At 31.5% G+C, this 14283-nt stretch overlaps 1 protein-coding gene and 1 pseudogene across 1 annotated transcript; one reads left to right on the top strand and one right to left on the bottom strand.

The window, feature by feature from the left end:
* Positions 1–487: 487 nt before the first annotated feature.
* LOC127130561 (uncharacterized) lies at positions 488–4482 on the bottom strand (annotated as a pseudogene).
* Positions 4483–7242: 2760 nt separating this feature from the next.
* LOC127126473 (uncharacterized) lies at positions 7243–12545 on the top strand. Its single transcript, XM_051055405.1, has 4 exons — positions 7243–7644; positions 8863–9481; positions 10491–10773; positions 12259–12545. Exons 1-4 carry the CDS (start codon positions 7533–7535, stop codon positions 12304–12306), a joined length of 1062 nt encoding a protein of 353 aa, XP_050911362.1. The 5' UTR covers positions 7243–7532; the 3' UTR covers positions 12307–12545.
* The last annotated feature ends 1738 nt before the right edge of the window (positions 12546–14283 follow it).

Below are 14283 nucleotides of genomic sequence, written 5' to 3'. Positions count from 1 at the left end.
GGATGAAATTTTCCAATCTGTTACTAATTTGAGGTATAAAAGCGCAAATATTAACCTTCATAATAAATGATTATTTAACCAAAATACATAAACCATGTAAAAGAAATACCAGAACCTCATTTGTTTTAAAATATAGTAATGAATACTACCAAATGTTGAAATTAATTGCGATTGATACAGTAAGGTTTAATGCAACAAAAGATATTGAAACAAAAGGTTCACAATTTTAGTTAAAATTGTGAGAAATAAGTCCAGCAACAAAAATGATTAACTTCGTACAATTCTTTGGTCCTTAAAAAACTGGGTTTATACAAAACCTGCCCGCAACCTTTTAGGAAGTGATGATTCATTACCCTGTAAAAAACAATTACATCCATATAAACAAATGTTAAAACATAATATATATTTTATACAACTCATTCAATAAAATTCTAATAATAAACAACGACATTTGTTGATATAATATAACTAATGAAAAACTTACGTTCTATAAGTTTTCAAAAACTTCTTTGAACACGACGTTTGTTGTAGAATTCAATGGATGGTTATCCTTGTCATGGATTAATATCTTAAGCCCTTTTTTTCTTTTGACCCTTGATATTCCAACATATAGTTGACCATGACTAAATACACTTCTAGGCAAATACAATCCAACATAATCCAATGACTGACCTTGAGATTTGTTAATTGTCATAGCATAACATATAGTTATGGGAAATTGCCTTCTAGTCATTTTGAATGGCCACGGAGATTGTGTTGGAGTCATATCCATTCTTGGAATATAGATAACCCCTCCAATATTCTTTCCAGATATAATCTTTGCCTCGATAACGTGGTTTGTCAATCTTGTAACTATAAGCCTTGTTCCATTGCAGAGACCTTCAGGTTGATCAATGTTTTGAAGCAACATAATAGGGGTCCCAATCTTCAATTTAATCTTGTGGTTAGGTAGACCGGAAGTTGTAAGTGTATTCAAAAATTTCGGGGTCAAAACATCAAAAGCTTCATTTCCTTCACCGTCAAAAGTGTCTACAGAATTTGAACTTAAATATTCCTTTTCTTCACCTTTGGGAAATTTTTTGAAATTTTATTATTATAAATCTATGTTAGTACATATAAATATATGAATGTATCTATAAATATGTTTACAATGGATAACGCATACCTGGTATGAATCCCAAAACGTATTGATTTATGATGTCAACCGTTTCAATTGTTCCTGCCAATATAGCTCTTGATTGCAAAAATTCTGGATTCTTGTAATTGTTAAGAAAATTCGGATATGTTTCACTAACAATGGCTTCTAGTGGATCATCATAGTTAGAAATTAAGAAATCATTTGGAATAGGAATATCCGTGTAACCATCGTTAGGTTCTTCCAATTTCCCATCGCCAACTTTTAATATCCAATTAGAAAACAATTCTAATTCAGATGTACTTGAAGTATTGCCGACTTGTTGGAGTCGCATGTTCTTTGTAAGCTTCAGCACAACATAATGATCCCAGATGTATGATGAATTTATTGTAGAATGTATTTTATTTGAACGGCTGCCCCTTGGTACAACTGGTAATATTTGCCGAAAATCTCCACCAAATACAATTACTTTCCCTCCGAATAATTTGTCAGAACAATTGGAACGCCCCATTATGTCTTTAAGGGTTTTATCAAACGCTTCAAAACAAAATCTGTGTGCCATTGGAGCTTCATCCCAAATTATCAACTTTGCCATTTTTAGTAGCTCTGCATGATCACTACCTTTGTCGATATTACATGTAGAAGACTCCATTGTAGGTATTGGAATCTTGAACATTGAATGAGCCGTTCGACCTCCTGGAAGTAGTAGTGAAGCTATGCCCGATGAAGCAACAGTTAAACAAATTTGTTTCTTTGATCTTATGTAGGAAGCTAGAGTTCTCCACATGTAGGTTTTCCCTGTGCCACCGTATCCATACAAAAAAAATACGCCTCCTTGTTGATTGTTTACTGCTTCCATTATTCGCTTGAATACACCTCTTTGCTCATCTAATTTAAAAAAAAATACATAGCAAACATGCAGTGAATAAATTAATTATACATTAAAAAAAATTGTAAGATAAAATCATACTTTAAAAGTTAACTTTATAAAATTATGACAAAACTTACAAACATTTAACATATTTACCTGTAAGATTTAAAAACAAATTATTGTATTCTTGCAATTGTTCGGCTGGATTGTAACTCCGCTCTTCGTATATGAGCTTATTTCCCAACTGCTCAACCACATATCCACTTGGATAAGGCATTCCAGCAAATTCCTTTAGACTTCGGCTCTTCCTTTGAAGATTTCGTTCAATCTCAATTAATGTTAAATTCATTATCTCTTCATCCGACAACCTCAAACCTTTATACAATAGTAACTATAAGTGTAAACTATAAAACAAATTTACTTTTAAGAATCAAACAAATAAATATAATAAAAATTCACAATATAGGAAAAATAATACCTCTATTGTTTGTAATTCGCTGTTGAGCATATAGTATTCCATCAGCTAAGAGATGACATGTTTTACTCCATACATGTCTTGGCCTGTTAATGCTGCCTGATAATAACATGTGAACAAATAGTAATCTCAAATATTGACCTGAACCCCAATGATTTGCCTCTTTAATAGCTGCAATGAATTCTCTATCATCGCCGATAAAACCCATAGCAAAACAGGCATCCCGGAAAGTATCATATTTTACGTTATTCACTGTTTTTATATCATTATAACTGCGGGGGGCCTTTGACATGTGTGAGCATCAATCTAAGATAGTATAATTCTCCAGTTGTTGGAGGAACCCATATAAGCCTACCAATTGTGTAACCTTTTTGACGGGGTTTCCATTCTCTTTTTTTCTTTTAACATAAACAAATTTTGAAACAAATTTGCTGTAAGTTAAATTTTGTGCTTCAGGATACTTGCAATTTGCTTCGAACCATGATGTAAACATCGATTCAGTTACACTTGGTTTTTCCAGAACTGTATTGATACGATCAAAATCAGTGTAATATACCGAACTTTGACCTTCACAATGAAAGTACAGTCTCTCAACAGTTGGTTTTCTACCATGGATTGGAAAGGAGAATATCCTCCAAGATGCTTCACTCGGAGAAACGTACCTACAAATAATATAATGAAAGGCAATGGATTTAAAATTAATAGAATGATTATTGTAGACAGAATATATAAATTTTATTATAACACATATAGTCAAAATAGTGTACATATAAAATTTTCTACACCATGCATGTAAAGAAAAATTGCACACTTTTAGTTGAAATAGATAAATTGCATGACATCATATTTCAAGTGATATATTAGAAACGTACCTACGATCAATATACTGTTTGATCTCATCAATATTCTGCGACTGGTTGGAAGTTCCATCATCATTCGGTACAATGGCAGCGGTGATTCTATCGTAACCTTTGTTGATGTACTTGAATAAGTACTTAATCGATGTACTTTGATTGCATCATTCCATGTTTATGTGAGCTTGGTACTTTGTCAACAACTTTGCATTGTATGGAACAACATTCCAGTTATCGACTTGAATTCCATTCTTAAGAACTGTATGTCCATTGTCCCTTCTTCTATATACCGGAAACCCATCTTGATCAACAATTGTTTCGGGCTGAAACTGTTTTGGAAAATATTTAGAACATTTTCCATCTTTCATGCACGGTGAAGATCGATTTGCAAATCCACACGGGCCATGAATCATGTGAGTTTTAACCAAATTATACAACTCTTCATTGATATCTTGGTCAGGTATTTCAGCTGAAATAATGCGATCAATATCACTTGGAGTTGGATATTTAAAAGTTTCCATAGCATCTGTTCCATTAGACATTTCATCTTCATCAAAACTTGAATTTGTTGCTGAACTGTAACCTTTTGACATAACATTTATTGTGTTAAGAATATTGTAATATTCTATGACATATCATAAACAAATTAACTCAAATGAAAAATAATTAAGAATATACCGTCAGATTCATCATTCATATTATCGTCTCCACTATCAGATGCAAAAAGCTCATTGAGTTGCAATTCTGGTATTGGATCTTGGTTTGATGTTGTTGCAGCAAATGTATTGTCAAACCTCTTAGATAAGTTAACTCCTAATTTGGTAATGTTTCTGCTTGATATCCTTTTTGATCTGATATTATTATTGGTACTTGGCTTAGTCTTTAATGACGAATGAAGTTGACGACTTACTTCAACGTTGGCTATACCACGACCGTCATTTAGTATGTTTGGCGAAAGTTCTGATAGTGGTATCCTCAAAGCTGTTGAGTCATTGCCGCGTCTTTTATCAAATGTACCGTTTTCTTTTAGAGCAATTTTCAACCTCTTAGATTTCTTGTCATCAATAACACTCTTTCTATAAATTCTGGCTTTTGCAGCATTCTTCCTCCTCAAAATAATTTTAAAATGTAATTCTTCATCTACCATTTTGAATATTTTCTATTATATTACTCACTCAGGCTCTATAATTCAAAATGATCATACTTGATCATACATCTGAAAAAATTACACATATATAACAGATATTATATATCTTCATCATTATAAATAAAACAAAAGATATATAATTTTATAGTGAATAAAAATATCAAATGTTTACCTGATAAAAAACATAACTTACATTGCCATGACTTTATTTGAATAAAATTTTCTTACAGCTTTTGCTCATTCAACATGATAAGTTCATTTCTTGAATTTGGAACAATACTTGAAATGCTAATATATAATATATAAGGTACATGTTAAGAATGAATCATTTCCATTATATATATATATATATATATATATATATATATATTTGGTACGAAAATTCGTCTGTTCCCTCCAAAATAATTGGCAATTACGTAACATGTGGATATGTGTAATATAGGGAAATGAAAAGTTTTTCATCCGCCTATGTATTAATATAGCCGTAAAACCTAAAGGGATTTCATTAGAGCATGTTTATCTATAGTTTTTCTAAGTTCCTACACATTTACCGATGTTGCTGTGTCAGAAGCATTTGGATATTTGAGATTTTCCAACGTTCTCTCATTTGCAATGTCCATAAAGAAACACACGCTCCTACAATTTAAGTGGTTCATATTTATTATTAAAAAAATTCAATTTGTCATTTAAAGAAAATCAAACAACGATAATATTTGGCAAAAAAAATACAATAATAATTAATTTGATTTCAGGATATTGATTTCATTTTGGAATGATAAGATTGCAACAACAATAAAATAACGGTAATATTTATTATTAAAAAAATTCATTTTGTCATTTAAAGAAAATCAAGCAACGATAATATTTGGCAAAAAAACTACAATAATAATTAATTTGATTTCAGGATATTGATTTCGTTTTGGAATGATAAGATTGCAACAACAATAAAATAACGATAATATTTTTTAGTAGTATAAATAGGTAATTTATTTTATCACATTTTTCACTCATATCTAGTCTAAATTTGACCAATTTATTTTATTTAATTTTAATTTTTGTGTGTACACATCTACTTTTATGTTGTCGAGACAAATTTATTAAATTGTAAAATGGTAGAGTTAGTTAGAGTATTAAATAAAGTTTAGTACGAAATTACTTATAGGAACATGAAATTAGTTGTATTATTTATTATAATTAGGGTAATTAAGTAATTATGGTGGTAATTAACTTTTATATATTAAAAGTATATATATATATATATATATATATATATATATATATATATATATATATATATATATATATATATATAATTTTTTTCTATAAAAATTAAAATAGGAACTCCATAATATTTATTACAAATATAATAAAAATTATATCATTTTAAATATAATATATTTTTAAATACAATACATATCTAAATTATATATAATATTAATAAAATATTTAAAATAAGAGAACCAATAGAATATGAGAAAATTATGAATTAAACACAAAATAATTAGATATCATTTGGATTATATTAATGTATAATACTTTAAAAATAAAGATTGAATAGAATAGAGATAAAAATTAGTGAGGGTGAAAAAAATCAATATATTATTTTGGAGTGAGACAACATAAATATTATTATAATTTTTTTAAATTTGTAGTTATGCGGGCCTAACGAACTATCCGCGGCCTATATAAACTAACCTTAATAGATAACAAGCTTTTCAGGGTCGGACTAAAAAAGCCTGGAAAATATGGACTCTGATTTATAAAATCCAAGTTTTATAATTTTTTGGACTTGTCAGACATTTCCATATGGATTAATCCTAAATGATGCACATGCTTCCCCAAATAATATTTGAGAAACTCATACTAAAGGATGTTTGAGAGACTTACTCCAAACAACATTGAAAAGACTCATCCCAAAGTAGCACCCCGAAGGACTCCCTCAAATCATCTTACAAACATAAAATTTGAAAGAATTATAAAAATATTAAAGATTTGAATTTAATTGAAATATACCGATAGTATAAAATGATTTTACACAATCAATTAATCATAGATATTTGATATTGAAATAAATTTGACTTTTATTTTAAAAACTTATAAAATAATACAAATAGATGATGATGAATCGACCGTGTAAAACTTTTTACACGGACAATTCATAATAATTAATCCCTAAAGATTTTTATAAGATAATGTTTTTTTTTCTTTCAAAATCTAACCACTAAAATCTCCTTAGTTACGAGAAACATGTATACTCTTTTTTTAAAATTTAAAAATATATTTACTTTTAAATATAAAAGAATTGTTCTTATACCTTATGATTTTTTTAATTAATGTCAAATAATTTGTTGATCTTAAAAAAATAAATTATAATAATATAAAATTTATTTAAGAGAAATAAATTATATACTTTTAAATATAAAAGAATGCTATAAAATTTATTTATAATTTCTAAGTATCTTAATTCAATAACATAAAATTCTTGTTACCTATTTTTTTTTAAAAATCATAACCAAATACACTTTTTAAATTACTCCTTCAAATAAATTCCAATAAAAGTTAAAGAGAACTAACAATTTCGTTTTTTTTTCAAATTAATAATTTGTTACACATTAATCAAATCTTTAATAAAAACAAATATTATATGGGATATTTTATTTTATTTTTTCATTTTTAAGGAATAAAAAAAGAGTAGAGGCGTGTGGCAACAAACCGATAATATATCATGTGATTCTTAAATCATGATAGTGGAATTGTAAAAACCGAACCGTACAAAGAAGATAATGCGGTGACCCTTTTGTATTCCTTGTTGTCAGTTAACAACTTGTAACACATAACGTTGATTGCACAAAGAAATATTATTATTTTCTGTTCATGTTTATAAGGCACAAATCCTTCTCCTATCTTTCTTCTTCTTTTTCTTCTTCTTGACCCTTTTATTATTCCTTTCCCTCATTATTAGAGGGAAGGAAACAAGAACAAGATAATAATATAATTTTTCATTATATTCATTTTCCCCTTTTTGGGTGAAACCAAAAATCCCCCCAAAAATGGATTCATCCTGTTTCTCCAACGATGCAGTTTCTGGGTTCAAAGATAAGGAGTCAATGGTTGACCCGTTTTTGGTCGAAGCTCTTCAGAACCCTCGTCATCGCCTTACCAGTTTGTATTTTCTTTTAATTTTTATAGTTATGTGTTGATTCTTTAGGCTTGTTGTTTTAGCTCGATTTGGATTTTGTTTCTAGGTTTTGGTTTGGATTAGGATATGTATTTTTTTAATCCTGTTGTGTTTAGGTTGAATTATGTCAGATCTGGAATCGGTATTGTTATTTTTTGTGTTATTGTGATAATTTGAGATTGAAATTAGATGTTAATTTATTCAAATTTCATGTTGGTTAATCATGTGAATCCTAGCCCTAGGTTTGTCGAAGATAATATCTTCTTCAAAGGATAAAATCTAGGCTTTGAGTTTTGAATGTTTATGCAATGAAATTTTGAAGGAGTAGCTAGGGATGATGAAGGGAGAAGTACCTTGATTTCTGAAGTTCAGAAATTCTGTTTTGAGTATATTGTTTTCATGTTTAAGAGCATTGTCGTTCACCATGGTGTATTGATGCACTCATTCCCACTTTCCTCTTCCCCTTTTTTTCATGGCTTATAAAGTTAGGTTTGTTAAGTTGCTAGTCTCTTGATTAATATTCTTTCGCACTTGCTTTCTTGACATAAGACTGAAGCTACGCTTCTGCTGGAGCAAATCATTAGGATCATAATCTACTTTGCTTTGATTCAAAGCCTATCTGGTGTCTAATACATGTTGGTGTCGGAGTCTGACATGACGTCTACATGGCGTGGTTACTGGTTAAATTATATCACTTCTATTGTTTTAAATCATCATCAAAATCTATGAGTGAGTGTCGTGTTGTGTTTGTGCTTCACATCTAATTGTATTGGTGATTTTTTGAAACTTTCAAGTATTCAATCTTGTGTAAAAATTAAATTTATGCATGTATAGATGCACCCTAGAAAGTTGTTACATTAAGGTCCAGCATAGCTGAAATAAGACAAATGCAGCCTGATGTTCTAATTGAACTGCTTTCAGTAGACATCTATTATCACCTTTACCCCTGGATTAGATGTCTAATGTATTTTTTACTTTCAGTTTTAAATTTGTGTTATCATCGTAACTCACAAGCTTAGGCAAGTAGTCCTTGGGTAGTTGGATTAGGAGTTTTATAAGAAAATAAATGAGCTATTCTGTGATCACTATGCTTTACTTATAGTAACCCATTTCTGGCTGTATTTTGGTTTTTTTTCTTACACTTTTCTCTTTGTATAATGACATTTTGTTAATTGGTGTTTTTACTTTGTTTGTATCTTTAGTTCTGCGGATGGAGCTGGATATCCAGAAATTTCTGAATAATGCCGATCAACAGCATTTTGAGTTTCAACATTTCCCTTCTTCCTATCTCAGATTGGCTGCACATCGTGTTGCTCAACACTACAGTATGCAAACAATGGTTCAAGATAATGGCTTAGATGGCCAGAGTAAAATTCTGGTCAGAAAGTTACCTGAAAGCAAATATCCAGTGGTGCGTTTATCTGAAATACCTGTGAAACAGTTGGACAATGAGAAATCTGAGCAGAAAAAAATCGTCATTCGACCCAGGCCTCATAATTCATGTTTAAATGGAGCCAATGATTCTGCTAGAAAAGGAAACCCTCTAAGAAGTGTGGAAGAGAGGAAGGAGGAATATGATCGGGCAAGAGCACGCATCTTTAATGGCTCTACAAGCTTTGATTCAGGTGATACCCCAACTTTGGTCCCAATAGATGGCAGAAGTTCTTTAATGAGCAAGGATGAAAGTGAAACTAGCAAAATCCCCATGACTGATTCTGATAGATGCTTTAGTGTGAGGGATAATGGTTATCCTCGAGTTGCCATTATCAGAGATAGGGAAAAGGATAGAAGTGATCCAGATTATGATCGTAGCTATGGAAGGTGAGTTTTATCTATGTACCGTAACAACTTTCTGAAAACTGAGTATCATAATTACAAGTGCAGCATTTTTTTTTTCATTTGATTGTGCTGCACTGTCTTGTGTTTGTATAAGTGAAAAAGAAAAGCTATCTTTTCATGTGAGAGATAGAAGAGGAAGAGCCAAGAATGAAGTTTATTTTATCTTGATTGCATTTAAATGGAACTCTTGATTCTATAATTTCTAAAACTTACTATGGAATGTTTAGAGACATCTTCTGTTTTTTTTTTTTTTTTTGTGTGTGGTTATCTTGTAGTCGATGCATTTGTACTAATTTAAACTTTAAAAGCTGGTTGGGATTGACTTATTTGAATTTATCTATTGGCACAGATACTTATGAGACTGTTTAGGAGAGCTCTATGATGTAGCTTGACACTTTTGATTGAATGTGTGTCTGGTGTCAGACACGACAGACACATGTTACATCAATCAATTCATTTTCTTTAATTATTATCAGTGTAGATGTGTTAGTCTCGTGTCTTGTGTGCGTGTTTGTGTCGGTGCATTATAGGGATAGCTTATGGAAACAACTTATGAGACACCCACAAGCTCTCATGATTGTTTTGAAAACAACTTATAACTTGTATGCAAGTGATTGAAGGTGTGTTTGGTGTCCGATACGACGGTGACACATGTTGCATTCAATCAATTCATTTTCTTAAATTGCTATCGGTGTAGTTGTGTTAGTGTCGTGTCTTGTGTGCGTGTTTGTGTCAGTGCATTATAGGGATAGCTTATGGGAACAACTTATGACACACCCACAAGCTTTCACGATTGCTTATGAAAGCAACTTATAACTTGTATGGGAACTGTTTGACTTTATTTTATCCTTTGTTATAGAAATAGTTTATACATCAACATTTATATGATAGGCACCTATGTCATAAGCACTTATTTAAGTTGTTGATTCCAAATAGGGTCTAAATATATTAGTTGGCTTACTAATTAGATTGAATTTAATTATTGGTTCAGGTATGCTAGGAGTCTCTCAGCCTCCGCAGTTAATTTGGTGCCCTTTAATTTGCCAAAAGCTCAACCTTCATTTGCTCAGTATGACATTACTTTTAATCAGTTGGGTCAAATGGCACAAACTCAGGCTTCACTTGGATATGGACCTCCTTCAACCCCGATAATGAGCCCTTTTTGTACCCCAGGATTGAATCCAGCATCTGGAGATGGTGCTTACCTACAGTGGCCAAGTCCTACAATGATGTATGCACATTCATATGACCAATTTAGACATGCTGTTTACCAGGTAAACCACATTTATTTCACTTAATGTTTTTACCATGTTGAGTTTGCTGAGTGATTTCTGTATTATTAGCTGCAAATACCATGACATGCTTGCAATAAATCTAATAATTTCTTAAATTACCTGTGTGTTTTGGGTTGACCATTTTGATTGTTTAGAATGGCTTTTTCGAATGACTTGCCTCTTTTAACAGAGTGATTATAGATTTGGACTATTAGGCTATTTTTATTCTCCAACTTGCACTATTCAAATTTTATAGGGAGGTGTATTGAAGTTATAATTTTCATGATTCATATGAATTTTCCTGATATGTGATATCATGACTCATTAGTCCATAACTGTACCTACTTCCCTTACTGAGCTCACTAAAATTGTGATATCTAGCATGTACTGTTAGGCTTTGTCAAGCTCGGATAGTGGTGCGGAGTGCCCGACCCCAAAACCGCCAAAGTGGTATAGCGGATAAGAGGATATCCACTAAAATACAGTATACAAAATATAAATCCCAACAGTACAGAAATATTAAAAACAACCTGATTAAAACAGTAGTCTTACTCAATACTTATAATTTACCTTATAATTTTTCGCTTACATTCAAAATCATAGCCCAATATAACATTTGAAATAACAAGTGAGTCTTTAAAATCACTATCAGAGCAGTGTGTCTATTGTGTTGGTTGGGTGCTGGTTGGTCTTTGCATTTGGCATTCACAAATGTCAAAAACAGTGTAAGAACCTATAAACCAAGCCGAGAAAGTGTAGAGAACCTGAACTTGAACATGCCAGAAAATGCCTCCACCGTCGCCAGAGACAGTTTTTATGCTACTTTTGATCTTTGCAGTTATAGAAATGCAGAGTTATAGAAATGCAGAGTAGAATAGAGTTGTCTCTTCCATGTCTTTGTTTTTGGTGAATCACTAGGAAGAGAGGTAGGGCAACATGAATTTAAATTGGAAAAGGACAAAACAGCCTTTCTAAAGGGCAATTGTGCTGCTATTGACTGTGATTTGCTGCCGCCGCTGCTTCAAAATGCAGAAAATTAGGATTTATCATCCCACCATAGCGCCAATATTCACAACAAGCGCCTCTATCTAAGGCGTGTACTCCCTAAAAAGGGTACCCGATGATCCTCTAGTGACCTTTGCTTTATTAATAAAAAAACAAACAATTGAAATATTTATTTAACTATCTTCTAATCACAAATATTAGTGATTTTTTGATATGATCCGGTGGTTATCGGTAAGGGGAAGCATATGCATTTAATAAAGAATCAACTTGTATAGTTATTTTCCCTTTCTATCAAAACTTTCTTTTTGAACAAAGTTGAATAACTTGTCCAATTAAAGGAATCATTTTATGGATGATTAATTTTTCTGTGTATGAATTTGCCTCCCGGGCAAGGAATAGTTTTTTCACTTCCTTTTTAAATTCTTTGATTTTAGATGTTCTATAATGCAACCACTGAGATACCTTTATTTTTCTTTGCAGGCTCCATTTGGTCAACCTTTGAGCTTTGATTATTCACAGAACTATTAGATGATATGTAGGGAGGAAGGTTTGTATTTGGATTCGGAAGTTATGTTGTTAGCCTTATAGGAGATCTCATATTAGGTTCATTTTTCAGTACTCCTTTATATAGACCCTTGTTTGTTTTCTGTTATTGTAGTATGTATGACTTTGATTTTCAGTTTTGATGGTTACAGTACTTCTTATGTTACAGTTATAAAATAGTGAACTCTAGTGGGTTTATGCATTTGTTATAACATATTTGATAATGTTTCTGTTGTGGATTTAAAATATATGTTTGTCTAATATTGGGGGCACAGATAAGTAATTTGTTTAATGCATACATGCAAGAAAGTGCTGTAATTGCATCTATATTATATATTTGTTGATCTGCATCCTCCTCTGGAAAAATAACAACACTAACAAGACTAGTCGGGGTTATTAAAAAAATGGAATTTGAGGGGGAGTATTAGAGTTAGTTAATTAATCGAATTTCAAATGTATTTTAATTAGTTACTTGATCAATAAGTTAGCCTAGTCCACACGGTTGTTTAGTCCACATGTTTGTTACAACAAACTCCTATTCTTAGGTCTTTCCAACTGAATCAACTAGGCTTTAGGTTGTATAAGTCTATATAAAGCTGCTAGATACACTTTATTGAATCAATCAATATATTGAAAGCTGTATCGCATAAATTGTTTAAATTATTCTTCATTCACCCCATAAATTAGAAATAAACTAAAAATAAACTAATTGAAGTGAGTTTGTTGGAATAACAATTGTTTTAAAAAATAAACTATAAATAAAAAATGGTCCGGGTCTACACTAATTTTAATTTAGGGCCAAGCTCTAAGTTCAAGTTGGTCAGAGTAAATTCGACAAAGTGTGGAATTTAGGCAATTTCGCGGAGTGGAGTGGGATAGTTCACTTAAGCTTTTTGATCAAATTTTATCTTTAAAAGTGTCGAGAGGAAATATGGTTTTTGGAGGTTTGGTGGGGAAGGAAGTACAAAATGGGAGTATATGGGAGTTTTTTAAGGGGATTTCTTATCCCATCCAACATGTGGAAAAACATTTTATAGAAAATCTAAAATTTCTCTTAGATTTCAGAGACGTATCTTCGGACGCACTTTGTCTTAAGTCAAAACATTATAACTGATTCGGAGATGTATCTCTGAAATATTTTAAAACACATCTCATTCATCTCTCACCGAAAGGTCTCATTTTAAACATTTATTTATCTAGAGATGCATCTCCATTTCCGAGTTACAAAGATACATCTTCATACCTATCAAAATGTTGCAAGTTAAGTTAGTTTTATGATTACTTAGATGAAAATGATGATTTATAAATGTTAAGGGTCCTGTTATGTGATGAGCATAAAATCATACAATTAATATGCAAAAAATAACATATATAAATTCAAATGGTCAAAATAAGTCACCAGTCGATACACAATAACGTCGAAATACACAATAAAGTTGAAATAAGTCAAAATAAAATACAATCAATAATAAATTTAAAGTATACATACTATTAACTACTGTGTATGCCAGGCTAAGGCTCCTCGGCCTCCTCTGCCCCCTCCTCCAGCGTTGTCTCCGATACACCAATGCCTCTCATGCCTCCGTCATAATGATATCTAGGACTATCCTCACCTCAGAACCATTAAGAAAGATACCTTTGTCAATGCCTGCCTGCACAATCTACATAATACGACGATATCTAAGCAACACATCATAAGCATGATCTAACAGTGTCTGCTCCTTCTCTAATATCTCTTGATGAGTTAACCTTTGCAGATATTCTAGAGCAGTCTGCACCATATATGAATGTGACATTCTGAAGAACCACATGATATACCCGTCTACGTAGCTCCAGTCGCTCTCAACTATGGTAATATGTGCCTCCTATGATACCATATGACTAAGATAATCATCAAACATGGCATCCATATCTCTACGTGTCATATCAGGAGGAGTAGAGACAATAGGGTGTTTGAGAATA

Source organism: Lathyrus oleraceus, chromosome 3 (assembly GCF_024323335.1).
Source record: "Lathyrus oleraceus cultivar Zhongwan6 chromosome 3, CAAS_Psat_ZW6_1.0, whole genome shotgun sequence".
NCBI classification, from domain to species: domain Eukaryota; kingdom Viridiplantae; phylum Streptophyta; class Magnoliopsida; order Fabales; family Fabaceae; genus Lathyrus; species Lathyrus oleraceus.
This window is presented reverse-complemented; position numbering and strand designations above follow the sequence as displayed.